Here is an 18,799-nt window from a genome sequence, read left to right as displayed (position 1 = left end):
GAGTGAAGACAACTTGGCACTGACGTGCCCTTTTGCAAACCTCCGTGCTATGAAGAGCCTTTCATCTCCTGGGACCTACTCTTCCCACCTGCTCTCATCCAGAAGGCCTTCACTCATCAAACCCTGACGCTCTCTTCTCCTTCTCCCAAGTCTAATGTATGCAAGGAAGCGGGAAGGGACAGCGAGAAAGCATCAGGGGACTGCCAGTAACTGGAAAGGAAAGAGCTGGTAAGCGAAGTCTTTGCTAGATGCTGGTACCGGAGAGGCAGGAGGAGGGAGCTTCAGGAAATTCTCCAGCCTCCTCAGGGGCTTTGCAGATCAACCGGAGCCAGGAGCCCCTGGGAGGCAGCTGTCAGTGGCATTCCCCCCACCCCGCTTCCTGCCTGCTCGGCTGCACCCGTGGAGGTGGGGGAGTGGAAAAACGAGGAGGCTAGAGGCGCGTTTGAGCCAGCACCTTCCCAAACTCTGCCCGAGAGAGAAAACTTGAGGGACGCTGATACGTGAATTCACGAATACTTTTTCTTCCAGGAAGCCCCAGAGTAAAGAAACAAAAAGAAAGAAAGCCCCCACTCCAACTCAGAGTTTTCCCTTTCACATACGCCACAAGTCTCCTCTCTTTATACCTGCCGGAAGCTCTCTGCCTGGACAAGAGAAAGGCAAGGCAGATGGTACGGGGGTCTAAGCTGCAGACCCAAGAGGAGAATTTTGGCTCTAAACAAGGCTTCAGTGCTTGCCTGTGGCAAATGAGCATCCCAGTGTTCCCCGCGTAATTTATTTTGGGAACACGGACTATATGATGTGCCTTAAATATGCAAAAATTTATGTGGTGTTAGGTCCCCAAACTTTTTAGTGGTTATCTGCTTTTAAATATTACTGCTATAGAGCACATCAGCGAGGAGCACCTTAGCCCCAGTCACGAGGCACTGCCTGAAAAGAACAAAACGCGTTAAAATCCACTTGGCTCAGGAGCCGGGGGGCTCAGTGGTCAAAAGCAGCTCTGCAATGTAAAACGTTAGGCAAAATTATCCGAAGTCCTAGGCACGGGGGATGGAGTGGGCAAAAAACCAAAGCAAAACAAAAGAGCGGGCAGGCACGTTAACCCCTGGCGAGCAGTCGCCAAGTAAAGCAACTCTCAATTATAGCTCCGACGACAGCAAGACAGCTAAACTCAAGTAGTGAAATCAAGGCCTGGCTGAAGTCAGCAGGAGTTTTATAGTTGACTTCAGCGAGGTCAGGATTTCATCCAGAGGAACCAAGCAAAAAACAAAAAGTCACTGTTTGGGCTGCCCAAGCCACTGCAGCCAGCCAAGTGTGAACACGAGGTGTCCGCAGGAGAAACGGGTCACGAAGAGCGCGGTGGGGAAAGGGGTCGTCTGTTATCACACCACCTGATCCAGCTGGAAATAGCAGACAAGCTCTCATCAGCAACATGAGCTTGTGGGGGGCGGCAGGGGAGGAAGAATCCCCATCTCCTTAGTCTTGAAAATGTAGTTTAAATGTCCTTAGAGTATTTTGTTTGTCTAAGTTTAAAATACGTGGAATGGAACTCAAACTGAAACATCCAATTCATGTTTATAACCTTATTTTTGGCAGTAAGTAATCAAGGCTGTAGCCACAGGAAGAATAATTATTGATGACATATTAATGAAACACATTTTTTAAAGTAAGAAGAAATAATAATCTATTTATTTTGCCTACTGTTCACAACAATCTGCTGTAGGATATGCTTAAGACCCAGTGGATTTCAACTTGCAGATTTCAGGATGAAAGATTCACCAGTTTCGCACATAAAAGTTTTAATGATTTTAAGGGGCACAGTTTGTACTGTGAGTTCTGTCCTTTTGGTATAAAACTTACATTACCTGAAGACATCTTTACAAAATATACTGCTAAAAGCATGTGGATTGTATATTTTCAATATATTCCCCCAGAGGAATATAAGACCTATTTTCTAATAATACATCCTTGCTGCTGAACTGCTATGTGGTCTGCCAGCAGACAGTCTGGCAGCAAAATGGTCTCACCCACAGCAGCTTGTTTTTAAATTAAATTTTTTTGGAAGTATTTGCTATTTAGTACTATCTCCTTCATCAGGCAGACAGAGCTTTAATGGCAATTTACCTCAATTTTCACCTCCAGGGAGTTTTAAAACATTGAAAGTGAGATTTTTTTGGTGGGCGTCTTTTTGAATCAGTTCTTCACCTGCTGAAAATCAGTGCAGCCTCACTGATTCACTTGGGTTCCAGTAATCTGAATCAGCTGAAATTCAGACCTTTATGTACCAACGTACCCTATTGCGTTGCTGGAGAGCAGAGCTCCTCGGCAAGTCACCAGGAGCTGTGCCTGTGTAATGGAAGTCCCTAGATCTTTTTTCCCGTTTCAGTGCTGGTTTTCTTATATGACCAATAAAAACTTAATGAATCTCTCTCCTTGATCCCAAAACAGTCATCCTCTTGAGTAGCTTCTTAGCTCTTTAATACATAATTTAAGCATCACTCACTCCAATGGGGAAATTACCAGTCTTCGACAAGAAATGCTCGAGACCACAGCTGTCCCACTAAGGACTGACACAAGGGTCACGTAATCTTCTTCTAAAAAATATTTATTTACCTCTGGAATAAAATAACACAGACATGGTTTCTTACCATACGAAGGAATTCCATAAGGTTGGCCAGGCTGGGGGTAGGTGGCATAAGCTGTAGCTTGTTGCATCCCCGTTGTAAACTGTGTCTGCCCATACGCAGCCATCGTTTGTGAAGAGGGGGTAGGAAGAATATGTGGGTATGGTCTGCTATTGATTACAAATGACAGAAAATAGGACAGACACTGCATTAGACAGACATGCGTGTACTTATTTTCAGCCTTATTATAAACCTGCTACTTCATTAACACGTAATTATAGGCTGTGCTAGACAACAGAAACTGTAAGACAAAGACAAAACAACAATAAGAAATCAATATTAAAAGAATAAGTAAAATAAGAATTTTCCAAATATTTTTCAAATACATTCTTAGCATTTAAAAAAAATATTCTTTTTCCCTAGAAGCTGCTGTGGCTTACATTATGACTTAACAGATGGACCCAATTATTATTTCAAATGAGGTTAAAATCTGCCTATTTCAGTTATTATTATTACTACTACTATTATTATTTTTAAAAGATATCATACTTGGAAGGGTAAATCTGTGGTGGGGAGAACTGATGTGTTTGTCTTGGGCTGAAACCACTGCTTCCAATTGCTGCACCAAGGAGAAAAGAAAGCACACAGAAGTGTAAATACACACGCTAAAGATAAATATTATTTTTCCTAATAGAATTTCAGAGTATTAACAAGATTTTAATTAAATTCAAATATCATTGATACCTTAGATAGAAGATAATATTTTATCAGGAACTATACAAGAATGCTTAACATTAAAATCTTGATTACAAATTTCAAATACTAAATTGCCCCTTTGTACAACTCCCGAGCAATAGTTTATTCTTTCCTTGCACGCAGACAACATTTTCAATGCAAACAATCTATTTCCTAATGGAAACATTTCCCTTCATATTTTCAAAGGATTATTGATATCTCAAGTGCAACATTTTATTAACTTTTAGAATTTTTAAGACCTACATTTTATGAAGGAGCTTTATGCATGCCTCGATTGAAAACATATGGCCAGCTTCAGAGCACGTGTCTCTTTTTTTTTAAATAATTGCGTAATGCAGACGACGTACTACTATATTACACTTCCTTCTCTTTTTCCCCATCTTATCTGCTTGCTAAAATGCTTTCAGACCTTCAAAACACTCAGTATTGTATAAAGATGCCATGACCAATGTGCAAATTTTCTTAGTGAAACACTTAAGCCTAGGAGGCTAAATCCTGAGCTTCTCCCCCACTGCTGAGACAGAGCTTTATGCCAACCCATCCCGCTTTCTTTTGGTGTTTTTGGGTGCTGCCGAGAGCGTGGCGGATGTGCCGGCATGCCCTGCTCCGGGCGTTAGTTTTGGGAGCCCTTCTCTCTCTGGTTACTATTCGGGTGCCATTTCTTCTCTAGGTCCCAAGGTGGATTTCGAAGCCTTTGCCAGGAAGGGGTCAGCAGCAGGTTATGAGACTACTGTAAAATCAGACAGCCGGAGAAACAACAGGCCCTATTGCTAAGTACTTGGAAATAAACAAGGCACGGATAATTACCCTTCGCCAGCTACCCCTTTCCTGGCCAACTACAGGGAAAATCCATCATTTTTACACTCCGGGAGCGCTCGCGAAGCGTGGAGGGAAGCAGGGAATCTCTTTCCGTGCCTTCCACACCTGATAGTTTTCCTTTCTGTGGCCTGCAAGCCTGCAGATACGTCAAATGTTACAGTCCGACCTTTCGTCAGATCACCACAGATGTACGTCGCTACTACTAAACATACTACTTTTTCTTCTTTCAGAGCTTTAAAATACTCTAGAAAGCTTTCTTTGGCTTTCAAGTTTGATACTTTCATACTCAAGAGCACGCGCGGAAAATGGAGGCTGTGACAAGACCAGAAAAGGGTTGGCTGCTTGGAGCCGAGATGTCAAAATTTGCCACTCTGGAAATACAATCCCACGACACAGTATTAGATCCTTTTTTTATTTGATTTGCACCGTAAAAATGATGTGCTAGAAATACCACTGTTAATCCATGGGTATGCAAAACTGTGCAAACATCTTAGGATTTTCTCACAGTGTTTGTCTCCTGTATGTTAGAAGCTAAGATGTGTGTGGCTTCCAGGAAGGAAAAAAAAAGCCTGACAAAAGAATGAATACCTTGATAATAATAAATTACAACGAATGAGGAAGACCTACCCCTCAATTACAACACTAATCACAGAGGCAGGTATGTTTACTCACAGAAAACAAAAGAGTAATTACTCTGGGCCAGAATACTCCCTGGTGAGACTCCCACCGAAGACACCAATGGACATTAGTAAGCCTGATGCTGTAATGCTCCTTACTCGGGGAAAACTCCTATTTGACTCACGCTGTCAGAAATAGGCATAAGCTGCAAAGTACACAAGGCTTTTCCACAGCTATGCACAGGTTTAGACCACATGGGATAAGAAAATAGCAAATTAAAAAATGCTGAGCTTAAACCTTTGTTTATTCCTTACCTGATCCTGAGAAATTGTCTAAAGACCCGTCTGTGGTAGTAGTAGTAGCAATCTCACTGCTGCTCATTGGTTCTGTTTTAACTATAGAAATATAAATAAAATATATTCTATATGCACCTAATATTCTTGCACACGCATGCACACACACTCACTACAGCCACAAATTCAACAAAACAAAAATCTGCGGAAAACGTTTTAAATCATGGCTATCAATATTTTGCATTTTATGTATTTCTGTATACAAACAATGCAAACTACTGGCAGCTATGATTTACACATACATATAAAATGATCAAGAGGGTTATTTCTGTCCCCAAGGAATAAGAGCCACTGTAACAAACCAGAAGTCCCCATGCAACTCTCTGCACCTGTCCTGATTCCTCTTAATCCTGCAGACCCAACAATAAGGGTCCACATTTAGATCAGGTCACACAGACATTTACAGGCTTGAAAGACAGCAATTTGAATAAGACAAAAAAGGAAATCATTTTTAAATGGGTTTCTCTGAGGGCTGTTCAATTTTTTTTTCCATCCAAGTAAATTTTCAGAGGAAAAATGACAATTTCTAATGAAGTAAAACACTTTCCTTATGGTGGATTTCTCCCCTCAAAATGAAAACCAACTTTATACTCAGCAACCCTGAATAAACAAAGGGGACACAGTCCTCACCAGACACTTCAAAGAATGCTTTTACATTTTATTCCTTCTGCACCCCTGACCCAACACAGCTGTCAGAGAGTGAAAAAGAATGAGAGTCAGAGAGATTCTCTCCTGGCTCATGCTGCTTCATAATTAATTATTAATTAATGACTTTTAATAAAGCCTCAAGTAAATAAGCAAATTTCCCTCTCGGTTACTTCAGCGCCATCTCGGTAACAACAGTATTCCAGCCCATGGAGCAAGGATGGGGCTGACCCGGCATGGATGCAAACAGGCACAATACCTACTCCCAGGGAGTTACCAGGTCAGCACAGCAATCTCTCAAATCCATTTTTACATACCTAGCTTTTGGAGTTACAGCACACTAAAAGCAACTGAGGATGACGTTTCAGAAAACAACAGAGCTGGTCTTACTGTCAACATCCCACCGCTTCGCTCTTGTTGACACAGACAATCGCTGCTTCCCACACACAAGTGCTGGTGCATACCTGACCTTTCAGCGAGGCAGTTCCGTAACACTGCAGAAAGTGAATCCAGGGAAACCAAGGCAACCTTGCACCCCATTTGACACGTAAAGCCTTAGTGTTATCTTGACATAGGCGTGCATGTGTGCATGTATATTTGTCTACACATATGTGTTCAGGAATTGCAACCATCACTAGCAGAAACCCTTTTGGTGCCAGGTTTGCAAAGGGTGAGGGATCCCCTTTTGACAAAGGACCTTTCCTTTCCTTGCCAATCCAAACTCTTATTTCCGCATACCTCACTATTTCCTTCACCTAACCTCATCCAAGGGATTTACAGGCAATCTCTCAAGATTTTACTAATTGCCCACCATGTTCTTTTGATTCTCACGCAGGATGTTTTGTCTGCACAGACTAACTCAGGAGATCAATACCAGCTCCACACAAAACTCCGCTACATCTGCATTAGCAAGCAGTGCAGCCCAGTAAGAAAAGTTTCATGGAGTGAAATGGTTGGTGCAGAGGGTCCAGTATCCACAGTTTAGGCATTTTGAGGGGGTTATTCACGCTAAGTTTAGTCTTGTCCCAAGGAGTGAGCACCCACCAGCAGCTGGAGAACATTAGCTGCACTCCTGCAGAGCACATTTTTGAAAGAAGTGAAGTTCAAGAGACTCCACAAGGTGAATTATTGTGTGGTAAGAAGGGGTGGCCAAGAGGTTCACTTCAAGAGCGCACTCACGATCTGGACTACAACTCTAATACAAATGTATTTCTTAAAAAACACAGCATATAACATATCCAACAAGCATTTCATAACTAAATACTGAAAGTCTAACATACAGATGCAACAAACTATTTGTTGCAAAGTGTCTATCCCAAGTAATTTTCCAGAAACTACCAGATTTTTACAGCAAGTTCTACACAGTTTGTTAATCTAGATACCAAGAATTATAGCATCTACATTATCTTCTGCTTTTTCTTAGGAGTTTATCACAGCTACACTTTACAGTCAGACTAATACTCCCCTCATAGATTAGTCCAGCTTTCCCAAAAATTTGCAAGTCTTCTGAACCTAATTTCCATAATGCAATTACACTTTTGGAAATAACAATGAATGATGCTTTTTTCTACAGCTGACAGCTGTGGGGGAGGAAAAGAGAGGAAGATGAGACAGAACAACCTAACTTGTGGTAAAGGGTGGAAGTTTTCAGTATACACTTGCTCCAAACTTTTCCCCTCTTCTCTACTGGAGAAACAATTCTTTTATATTTTTTATAAAATAAAATAACATTGTTTGGATCACTGCAAACTAGCAGCCCAAGGACTATGCTTGAGCCACCTCACACAATATCAAGACCTATAGCATCATTTGTTCTAGATAAAAGATTTTTAGGATAATTTCGTTCTAACTGGATGTAAATGCCATTGGCTTAAAAGCCTACTTCACATGCACTGTTTGCCACCTATTTGGATCTCAGATCCTTGTTAAAGATACCATTTTGGGAAAAACCTCATCAAAATGGAATTTCTGTCTCTATGACTCATGAGCAATGCTTCAGTGCAGCCATGTTTATAACTGAATGCTCTTTATTAAACATACGACTTTTGAAGATACAGGAAAACATACATGAAATACACTGCAGTGCCTTCTTGATGTACATTAATTCTAGTTGCTGACTGAGGTGCTCACAAATTTTTCATAACAACTGTCTCCTCTCTCAGCTGTTGTATTTCTGAATATATGAAAAAACGGGATAAGAAATGCTGTTCACATTATTCCTGATCTGGATACCCATTAGTAGGGTGATCATAAATAAGCCCTATCATGCTGTCTTTAGGAACAACCATGACCTTAACAGACCTTGTGTCGCAGTTAGTTAGGAATTTAATAAAGATGGATAAGAACTGAAAAGACCTCCATTACCCGAGCATTTTAATCAAAATGCCAGAAAATGACTGCGTACTTCCTTCTATCTGAGCCTCAAAATATTTCAAGAGGATGAAAGCTTGCTATACAAAGAAATAAACTGAGAAGAAACAGCCATGGTTTTACCAGTTGGAAATATTCAGCACGTGGATTCTTGCTGCAAAGGAAGGTCTCTCATTTGCCCAAGACAAAAACTGACCTGCAACAGAGCCTATTTCCCCCCAGAATCACGGGGAAAGAAGATTTCCTAAGGTGACAAGTCTGCCACTCTATCACAGTAGCTCGTCAGTGATCTATGTCTATCATGAGAGACGTATGGAGCTGTCCAAGGAATCAAGGCTTTGGTAGGGCACGGATCTGGCCCTGCCGCGTGCTCCTTAAGCGTGCTCTGGATTTCAGCTCTCCACATTTTCCATGACAATTAACATTTCTGCAACATGTCCTAAGCTTTCACAGGATGACACTGGGCAATCAGTGGGAATATTGCCACATTTACACAGAACGCGTTGAGAGCTTGCCAGTAACTTCCAACAGCATGCTCAGTCGTGGCAGAGACCACAGAAAGTGAAACAGGAGAGTCCCCATTTCTGCTGCTCCTTTATCAAAACAGACCTTTACAGAGGTGCAGAGTCATCAGACTTACATTATGGAGACAGACTCTGATTTAGCAATATGCTACTAAGTTTTAGTGCCAGCAAAATCACTCGTGTAATAAAACAGATTATCAACAAGAAGTTCAAGAAGAAATCTAATGTATTCTTAATCTGTTGCAAAAATTCAACAGATATTTAGACTTACTGATATAGATCTGATTTATATACCAAGCAGCTTAAGAAGCTATGTCAACAGAGACATTTTTCTTCCTTATTTTTTTTTTCTAATCATTTATGAGATTCTAAAATCAAGATTTAAAAAGAAACTGTATAAGAAAATAACACAACAGAAAAATAGAAAAAATAGGAGTAGCAGATAATAACACACATGCTAGCTCTGAGAAAAAAAGCACAAAAATTCCAAGACAGCACAACTGCTGATCTAACGTTATATTGATTGTCAAGATATTTCTTCTCAAGACATTCAGAGATAGCAAGTGCAATGTGCCCTGTTTTGTCAGCCACATTACAAAAGGTAGTTAATAATGACTACACAGTAGTTTCTGAACTCCATCAAGAGAGAGAACTTCAGACCAGAACCCACAAGTTCATGTGGTTCATTGGCCAACTAACAATTTTCTGAGTTCACAGCTTGTGACGCAGTCACTGGCATATATAGCAGTAAAGAGGAATAAGATGCTAGCTGTTTTAAATATGGATTTAGAGACCTAACATTTGGGCATTCCTAACACAAAAGTCATATGAATACATCATAAAGATTGCACCTTCAAGCATGCAAAAAGTAAGGTTTTTAAATACCTTTTTAAAATTACTTTGATTATCTAAAACACATATAAGGCTTGCTCTACTGAACTTGTCTTTTTTAACACCCATGCCATATTCATTAAACCAGAATAGAAATACTGTAAACATGTCTGAGTTACTAGGTCAGTTTTAATTTTGCAGTTTTAAGACTGAATTAATCCTATAATGTTATAGACTTTGTATTATGCAAATAAGTGGACAAAACGAAATAATTCCTGGCTGAAAGCTGTCAATGTTCACAGGGCACAAAGAATCTCAACAAAGTAAGCAAGGCTGTTAGTTTGTTTACAGACATACATATAAATACAATCTCTAGCCTTATTTTGTTCTGTCTCAAGGTGACATCTTCAAATAACGTTAGCAGCTAAACACTATGATGATGCAAATTTTCATGACAGATTCTGCACCGCTATATATTAAGTATTTTATGTACCCATTACTATTCATACACTATTTTCCTTGATACCATACTCTTTCTGTACCCACTAGAAGCCCAAAGCTCACCTGAAAGCTCAAAGAAAATTATTTGTCATTAACAACAGGACAAAAATTCTACCTTGAGTCCCTATGCTGATGATATTTTCCTTTATTTTACTGAAAGTCTCAACTGTTTTGTACTGAAAAATCTTGCATTTATAAACAGGTTACTAAAGATTACAGGTTCCTTGTAAACAGGTTACTCAATTATACTAATTCCTATCCAGTTACTCAATTATACTGATTCCTATCCAAAATCTCTCTTTTTATCACAGACTATCAAATCATCAGCTCCTGACCATGAAGCCCAATAAACTTACTAGCTCTTGCTTCGCAAAGCAGAGGACTCTTCCTGAATCTCATTTGTCTGGAAATTACCAGAAGGTAATTACTACAAGGTAATTTCCAGCCTAAATTTATGTTCAGTTTTCAAAGAAAGTCCCTGCTCAAAGCAGCACATTCTAGTTCAAGCCCAGACTGTTTCCTGCTCTCCTCTCCTCTGATGTGAGAAGGCTTCAAAACTTCTGCAGTACTCTGGCTGTGGCTAACACCTAGCCTTCACTGCGTGCACGGTTCCCCCACGACCCTCGTCTTCCTCTTACGTTACACATTACAACTGAAAGAGCCTTAATGTCATTGTAACCTGCTCATCTAGCAGTAAAAACCTTAAATTTACAAAGAAATGGCGTCACTACTACAGTGCAAAATCAGAAAGACAATTCAAAACCATGTAGGTGGAGACAAGTTTTGATAGTATTTGTAGCTGCTAATCAAGATTTAACCTGGATATTCGACCGAGAAGTAGTGTCATGGGTTAAAATAGTCTCATTCACTGCAGTTAGGAGATGAGAATATCTGAGTAAAATTAATGCTTTTACCCCTTCACACTCTCTTGTCAATTTATACCGAATGATTGTATCTCTCCTGTGCAAATGGAGGCAGCATATATCCAGAAACAATCCTTTTAGAGGTGTTATGGTCTATCTCCCTTTTTTTTGCTTTCTTAAATCCTTGATTGGGAATCTGACCATGGCAACTCCCCTACACATGTGTAACGGTTTGCACCACCTGCATGTAAAATATCTGTACTCTTTAACGAAAGCCAGACAGAACAACCACACAGCATCACAGACCCAGCCATTAATGAAAAACAGGTTGTCTTCAGCTACCTTCTGGGAACATGGAGGGCTTCAAGTGAACCGGGAGCATCATGGAGAAGTCAAGCCTGCTCTGCCATGTAGGTGTACAAGACCGAGACGTGAAGACAGAAGCAGAATGACAAAGCAGGTGGGGTCTTTCATAAATGGGAAATAATATCCTCTACTTTTGGCCAGGGTCTGAACTCCAGCACTGCCAGACTTAAAGCCAAATTCATCACCTGGACCAAGAGGGGTAGCGCCAGTTTGCATTCCCCTGCACCCAGCAGCAGCAGCAGCAGACTCCCCAGCTTGTCTTATCAAACCAGGTGGCACGGGTACTTCACTCACTGACATGGGGTCAGATGACCTGGCTAACCCTGAAGTGTAACCAAGTTTCATGCTTTTTTATCTACCTGTGGTAAGCAAAAACCCCTCAGAAGACTACAAGACGCAAATGGCAGTGTTAAATTGTCTGAAGGGTCACAAGTCTCTGAATTTGCTAAGGCTCTTCAAATATCACCCTATTGCCTGTTAAGGCACTATCTTAGACTAGATTTAGATGTCTTACTCCTGATCCCTGGAGTTTCTGCTGGTGAACACCGACAGCAGGGGCTGAATTTCCTTCTCTTCTGTATTACTGGCCAGGTGTATGACATTCCTATGTTATGCTGCACAATCACGCATTTGCACACGTGCAGATGGTGCATAACCGGCTGGTCCCACTGGAGAGATGCCGCACCTAGCACGATGTGTTGCAGTTACAGTTTTCAGTGAAGTAGTGAATATCTTCATAGGTTCTTGACATCCTGCAGCCTGTGCAAAGCTACTTGTGCCAGCGGGGCACTGGGAGCCTCAGGCATGCTCAGAGAGTGCTCTCACACCACCGCTCTCCATCCACAGTCTGGCAGGGCTTTTGCTGCAAAAACATTTATAAGAAGCTTGCAAAAACAAATTATATTTAAAAAAATGGTGCTTCCAAGATGATCCATTGGGTTTTTTGTAAGATCCTTTGTCGTTTTTCCTTTCTCTCAAATGTCCGTGGGAACCAGTATTGCTATTGACTTCTCACTTAAATGAGGTCCTTTCTTTCAGGACAATGTTATGGGGAAAAACAAAATGGTGAAGCTTTCACAAACAGATGCACATACATACAGAAAAGACAATAAATACATAAATATTTATTGGCCAGTCTTCTCCTCTAGACCTGGCAACAGGAGCTGCTGGAGTGAGCGAACAGAGGAGTAGACAAGTTATTTCACTGGCCAAAACCCTATGAAAAAGGAATAATAGAGCATTATGCTACATGTGCTCAGAACAGACAGGAGTCTTAGCGAAGCAGGAGAATAAAAGCACAAATAAGACAAAGAGTCTGGAAGGAAGCCAATGCAATACAGCAAGAAGAAAAAGGTGAAGAGCAGGGAAGAAAAGAGAGTCCAAGTCAGCCCCTTGCCTTTACATAAACGGGCAGAGTGATGTGTATCTGGTTTTTACCCTCCTGAAGTGGCAGCAGGTTGAAGACCAGATTACTAGCCCCTGCAGACCCCTAGGTTGCTGTTGCCAGACTGGGGCCTGGGACCACTGCAGTCTTCACCTCTGGCCACACAACTGTCCTCTTGCGCTCTTCTGGGGCTGAGTAAAGCTAGCATAAATAGTTCTTGATACTAACACCCTACTGAAATGCAAAGATTAGATTCACTGCTAACACCCTACTGAAATGCAAAGATCAGATTCACCTTTACCAGGCTATTATTTCAGGGTGTCTAAATATGGAGATATCCCTGCATCAATTACAAGTTTGATACCATCAAGCTCTCCATCACAAATACAAGTCTAGAAACTTCAGCATACATAATTGGCAGAAACCCCAGAAATGAGGAATTAAAAGACACCAGAACCCAAACATCTCGTAAAGGAGTATCATTTTGTCTGATTGCCATCACCTACCACACAACTTTGCACCCCAAAGTACACAAAATGATTCATAATTTTTAATGGTTATTCATAACTTTTAATGGTTATTCATAACTTATACAAAAATTAAAATTATTCACTGCCAATGTGCAGGTTTAATTGCAATACTGAAAGACTATTTTGAGTGCTACAAAGTACTGTTAGAATTACAACAAATACTCAATATATCATTTACTTACAGAAGTCTACATCATGTTCCATAACAATGACCAGCTCATACTCTTTCTATGGATTTCAACATCTTACTCCACCATTACTTCAGAAAATACTGAAAACAATTTTTTCTCCATTCTACAATATTGCAATTCGACAGCAAACATACTACAGATGCTGCCTTTTGAAACCCTGAAGATGGATTTACGTTCACCAGACTTAAAACAACCTTTCTAATGGCCACCCATCAGATAGTCACGTAGTAGGGAGCTTTGAATGCCTTTGTGTGGGATCTCATTCTCATGTTGCAGCAGGTACTTAAAGAGCAAGAACCTTTTTTTCCAAAGGAATTTTGATGTCCAACTGCCTTTGAAGCCTCCCTTCCTATGTATCTTTGAAAATCTGATCTTCAATTTGTTACCCATTTTCCCTTCCTGCTTGATATGAAAATGCCTTCTCTTCTTCCTTCTGAACACGTGAAAATGAGGGCAGGAGCAGCTCCATGCTCCTAACATGAATGAAGTGTAGTGGCTTGGAAAACCACAGCTCCTTCTCCCAATCTTCATCTATTCTCTTCCATTCCAGCTGCATAAAACATCATCGCGATGGGTCACAGGCTTCTGTTCCTGACTCTATGTAATCCATCAGAAATGATTTACATTCTTCAGATAAAAGTAAAAATCACTATAGGCAGAAACTGGATGCAGTTGTCTGCTATGGAAAACAGCTTTGCTACTCCTTTCAAATTTATTGACTACATGCAGCCTTCCCTTTCTAAAGCATATCTACCAAAGTGGGCACTGTTGCTGGAATAGCCACTAGCTGTCTGATAAAACTTAATGAATGGCAATTTTATTAGCTTTTGTTGTCATTGTTTCTTTAACTCCTTCAGCATCAACACACTATAGCAAATTGCTGACACAGGAAGATTACACAAATATGAACATTTTGATCCCTACTTCAATTCTCTTATTTTTTTTAACATATTTTATTAGACAAGTCATACAGGGCCAAATTTTTAATGGTGTCCAGTGTCTGCTGTTCCCTACAACAGAGGGTATTTTATGGAAAAACACTTAAAGAGATCACGGAAAACTCAAATACTGCAGTATTTACATCATCAGCACCATCTTGGCATGCCAGAACTGATTTTTCTGACTGTCTTTAGCCAGATATTTTAGTGTTACTCCTCTGCATTTGATCCTGGGAAATTTCTGCCTGGTCAGGGTCTATAATTTCCATGTTACTTCCCCATCACTGGTTTGAAGACCATGCTGCCTGGCCAGGAGAAGAGGAAGAAAAAAACCAAACACCAGCAAAGTAATTATTGCTTATTTTTTTTAATCAGGATGTTAAGGAAATGTTACTTTTCCCCTCACCAGACATACATCCAGAGCTATGAAGACTGTCTCATGATCTGCAACAAACTTAAAAGAATAGTGTTTGTTCTACAGAAATCACTATGCTCTAAAAGAATCCCATAGAGGAGTTGCTATCTGAGATAAGAAGTAGTAAATCTGACTTGTTTAAAAATGTTTAGATAGAAGGAAATAAATAGCAGTCACCCAAAACCCCCTGAATTTCATCAGCTGCAGTCCTCAGCCAGCACTACCTGGTCAGTTCTGCACTACAGTAATTTTGCTCTACCAAAGTGAAATGAAGCACACAAAGAGTTATTATATCAAAGCTGCACACAGAGATTAAACTCAGACTCAATCACACAACTAAATCCCCATTCAGTGCTTTGAAAATTTACCACTAAGAGTGAAGCTAAAAATATTAGCTAATAACAGTGAGCTATCTTCCAGCCACATCCTCTTGTAGAACAACATCAATAAGAGACAAGTCTGAAAGTGTGCCTTAGAGGAATTAATGAACATTTGTTTGAAACGGGGCCATTTCACTTTGGGACAGGTTTTTTTTTTCTTCTTTTTTTCCCTCCCCTTCATCTAGTGAACATATCCTGAACTTCAGGGTATGGAAACCTGCCGAAATCACACCCATAGTCAAATCAAATTTAACATATCTTTACAAGATATTTATAACATGCAAATACCTAGAGGCCCTGTTTCTTGCTCACATGAAGGTCCCTTATGCCAGAAAAGGAGGGCTCTTTCATGTTAGTGTGAATGAGTGCGTAGTAGGTTAGAAGCTGGTTTCATATATGATACTTAACACGTGAAGGTTCAGCAACCCACGTCTCCACTCCACGTGCAACAAGCAAGCAAACCACACTGCAGCATTTTAAGAAAGGTGTTTGGCAAGCCCTTACGACTGCATCCATACAATCTGCCACTTGTGCCTCAGCAGGATTCTGCTTCAAGAATCTCAGAAAAAATAATTTCACTTCACCCTTCACTAAAAAAGAGAAAGGAAACCCTTGCTTCATTCACTCCATTTTTTCTTAAGCCTGTTTAGCAGCTCAAGGAACCCAAACCAAACATTTTCTCAAGATAAAACAGATTAACAGCAAAAATTCCACCTTCAGACTCTTAGGCATCTGCGTCGCTCACAAATTTTGCCTCTTGGCACACATCTAATTCAGAAATAAATTGTTCAGTTATGATTCTTTCACAAACTTTTCCTTCTTTGTCACTTAAGAGCAATCAGAGACAGGAATTTTCAATTTAGAAAGTTTAGATCAGAATCGCCAAGCACAAGCTATTTCTCAGGACGCTTTCTGGACAACATCTGAAAACGCATGCTGAGTGCCCACGCCTGCGGCACCCACCGCAGCCACCCAAACCTGCGGGGCTCTGTGTGCTAGGGCTTAGCAACCAGTCTGCAGTGCTGAGGAGGGTCATGTCACCTGAGGGAAAATTGCAAACAAAAGAAAACCGTTTGGCTTCGGCTCAGAAGGTAAACACGTATCGCAAGTCATACTCTCTTGGTAGAATTCACTCACAACGAATAAGCCTGAACTTTAGAATTCTACTGTCAGATAAATAAATTACCATGATTTACTTTCTTTGACAAACTATGATACCCACTGAGAAGCTGGGATATCATTTCCAAAATTATTTGCTACCTGAGGTCAGTGCATGAATAGATACAATATACAGCTAATTTACTGACAAGGTAATATTAAGCACCCCATTTTTCAGAGTGTATGCCTGCACAAAACAACTACTTAGAACAAGAAGTCGAGCCAGATGGCGAGTGTCTTTCAGCGTTTCAAGGAACACTCTCTATTTTTGTGCTACTAAAGAACCTTGAAGTTACACAGAAGGTACAAAAGCTGATGAGGTTCACAGCAAAGGCTTTTGTGAGCCAGAGGAATTTTAATTTGAAAGGGTCAAGCAATTTTATCCTGTACCAAAACTGGTACACACCTGATAATACGATATAAAAGTATAAAAATATACTTGGGTATTAAAAAGGAAGGCGGCTCATCTGTGGGCATGAAGTATTTTTCTGCTTAAACTACATTAACGCATTAGACACTTTCTTTATTCTTTAAAAAGCTACCTTTTTTTTTTTTTTCCTTTTTCAAACAGCTTAAAATTCAATTGCGGCAATAGTTTTACAGCAATAGCAAAAAGTAAGTTATACACAGCTCTGGCACAAACGCCTGTTAATCTGATAACCCATAAACCCTCCCCACTACAGAGGACTCCAATTAGAATGAATAACAGAGATGTTTGGGGAATTGAGGGGGGACGACATCTGTTTGACTGACATGTGCCTTTCCTGGAAGAATGCAATGCATGTCCATAATCTTAAACAGTCTGACAGCACTAATATGACCCAGTTCTTAGGAAAAAAAGGCGTATCTTTGCTACTACAGTTGTTTAGCTGTACATTTATATTGAAAAGCATTATTTGAAGATGTGTGATTTTATTTGCTAGTAACATATTAAAATCTCTGTCCACATAGCTAGCCAAAGATTATACAAGATCTTTCCTACTATTGCCATAGAAATATTACAGGAAGGAGTATTTTTCACTGCTTATTATATAAGCCCTTCTGCGTTTCATTATATGTCCTTATTGGCAAAGCTGTTAGCTCGTTCTGCTCTTAGTATTCTACTGAGAACAAACATAACTTATCAACTGGCTGACTGCTTCTTGAAAAATAGGTATCAGTTTACCCCATTGAATTACTACACCTGTTTGAATTTTGGCCACTCCATCGGAGCAGCAAGCTAGCCTGAGGAAATTTCAACACTCAGTTTTATTAGCCTACTTGACAAAACTTTCATAGCCTTAGGAGCTTGCAAAAAGTGAGAACATAAAGAAATACTGAAATAGTGGAAAAGACAGAAAGATTGCCTTTTATAGCATGACAACTGTAAACACCTCCTTTTTTCTCATCACTAAACTACCTTTTCGGGGGTTTTGGATTTTTTTTTTTTTTTTTTTAAGCTCTGCACGTACTACCTGCCCGGTCCATTCAAACTCCATGAAAGGAACCTAAACCTGGAATGAAAGCTATTGCTGAAACTTGATAATAGTAACTACTGATAAACATTGAACATCAGCTCTATACACCATATTATATAAACACATAACACCTAAAATAGTAAAACATTTTCTCTATATGGCTTACAGACTGCAAGAACACCAATGCCAAAAGGAGAAAAAACAAACTATGAAACACTAAAAAAAATGGTGGCTCACCTTCTGTGCCATTGGGTGTCATGGAATTATTATTTATATGAGAGTTATCAAGTTTTGGACCACTGGGGGATTCACTACTACCACTTAGTCGGCTATGTGGGCTGGCTAGATCCTGCATTTCCATAGACCTGAAAACAAGATGCAACTAGTTTTAGTGACATATTCAACATGGATTATAGAGGAATCATCTATATGAGATGCAGCCCACTATTAATCAACAACCCGAAAATGCTTAGTAAAAAATGAACAGCTTCTCCCAACTTGATCTTTTCTAGTGCTAAACTCATTTTGTAGCCTCCCCCCACATGACTGACCAGCTATCATAATTATTTTTGCAGCTTCTAACAGAATAAAATTTAGATAGGAAGTACTGTACTTTAGACATTCATGTCGCCTCGTATTTTTAAGATACACATGAAGATGGAATCGCCAATATACGAAGACATATATTCTCTTAACAACAAATTAACACTCTGCTTTTTCAAGATTTACCACTCAGTGGCAATATAATGGGCCTCCAAACCAAATAAAACACTTGAAGCAATTGTGGAAACCTATCATCTACTGACAGGGAATGAGATATTCCTGATGTATGTGTTTACTCTGGCAAACTACTTAATTGTTCCTCTGTTTCCGTTGAAACAAATGCAGCATTAAAACATTATTATGTCTGCTCACTTGTTTGCTTTGTGGATTACATAAAGCGTGCCCAATTGAAAAGGGATATGACCAACATACAGTGAATCCATATAGGCGTTAGTATGCTCTACCACTCTGCCGTAGCTCAGCAGCTGTCACTTAGTCAAAATAAGAAAAGAGCAATTCCGATTCAAAGCAAAAAT

At 40.0% G+C, this 18,799-nt stretch overlaps 1 protein-coding gene across 9 annotated transcripts in view; it reads right to left on the bottom strand.

The window, feature by feature from the left end:
- The window catches only part of EYA1 (EYA transcriptional coactivator and phosphatase 1), an 82,259-nt gene extending 64,174 nt beyond the window's left edge, over positions 1–18,085 (bottom strand). For 2 of the 9 annotated variants that reach the window (XM_059835956.1, XM_059835960.1), the window contains exons 1-4: positions 17,958–18,085; positions 5,129–5,209; positions 3,171–3,240; positions 2,646–2,791 (exon numbers count right to left, since the gene is read on the bottom strand). In XM_059835956.1, coding sequence (XP_059691939.1) covers positions 2,646–2,791; positions 3,171–3,240; positions 5,129–5,209; positions 17,958–18,081 — 421 coding nt within the window. In that variant the 5' untranslated portion in view covers positions 18,082–18,085. Of the gene's footprint in view, positions 1–2,645; positions 2,792–3,170; positions 3,241–5,128; positions 5,210–16,083; positions 16,147–17,383; positions 17,399–17,957 lie in introns of all 9 variants that reach the window. The other 7 variants (XM_059835959.1, XM_059835962.1, XM_059835957.1 and 4 more) reach the window with 6 other exon arrangements.
- Between the last annotated feature and the right edge of the window lie 714 nt (positions 18,086–18,799).

The sequence above is a fragment of the Gavia stellata genome, chromosome 3, assembly GCF_030936135.1.
Source record: "Gavia stellata isolate bGavSte3 chromosome 3, bGavSte3.hap2, whole genome shotgun sequence".
Taxonomy (NCBI): Eukaryota; Metazoa; Chordata; class Aves; order Gaviiformes; family Gaviidae; genus Gavia; species Gavia stellata.
Note: the sequence above shows the minus strand (reverse complement) of the source record. Positions and strands in the feature narration are given on the sequence as shown.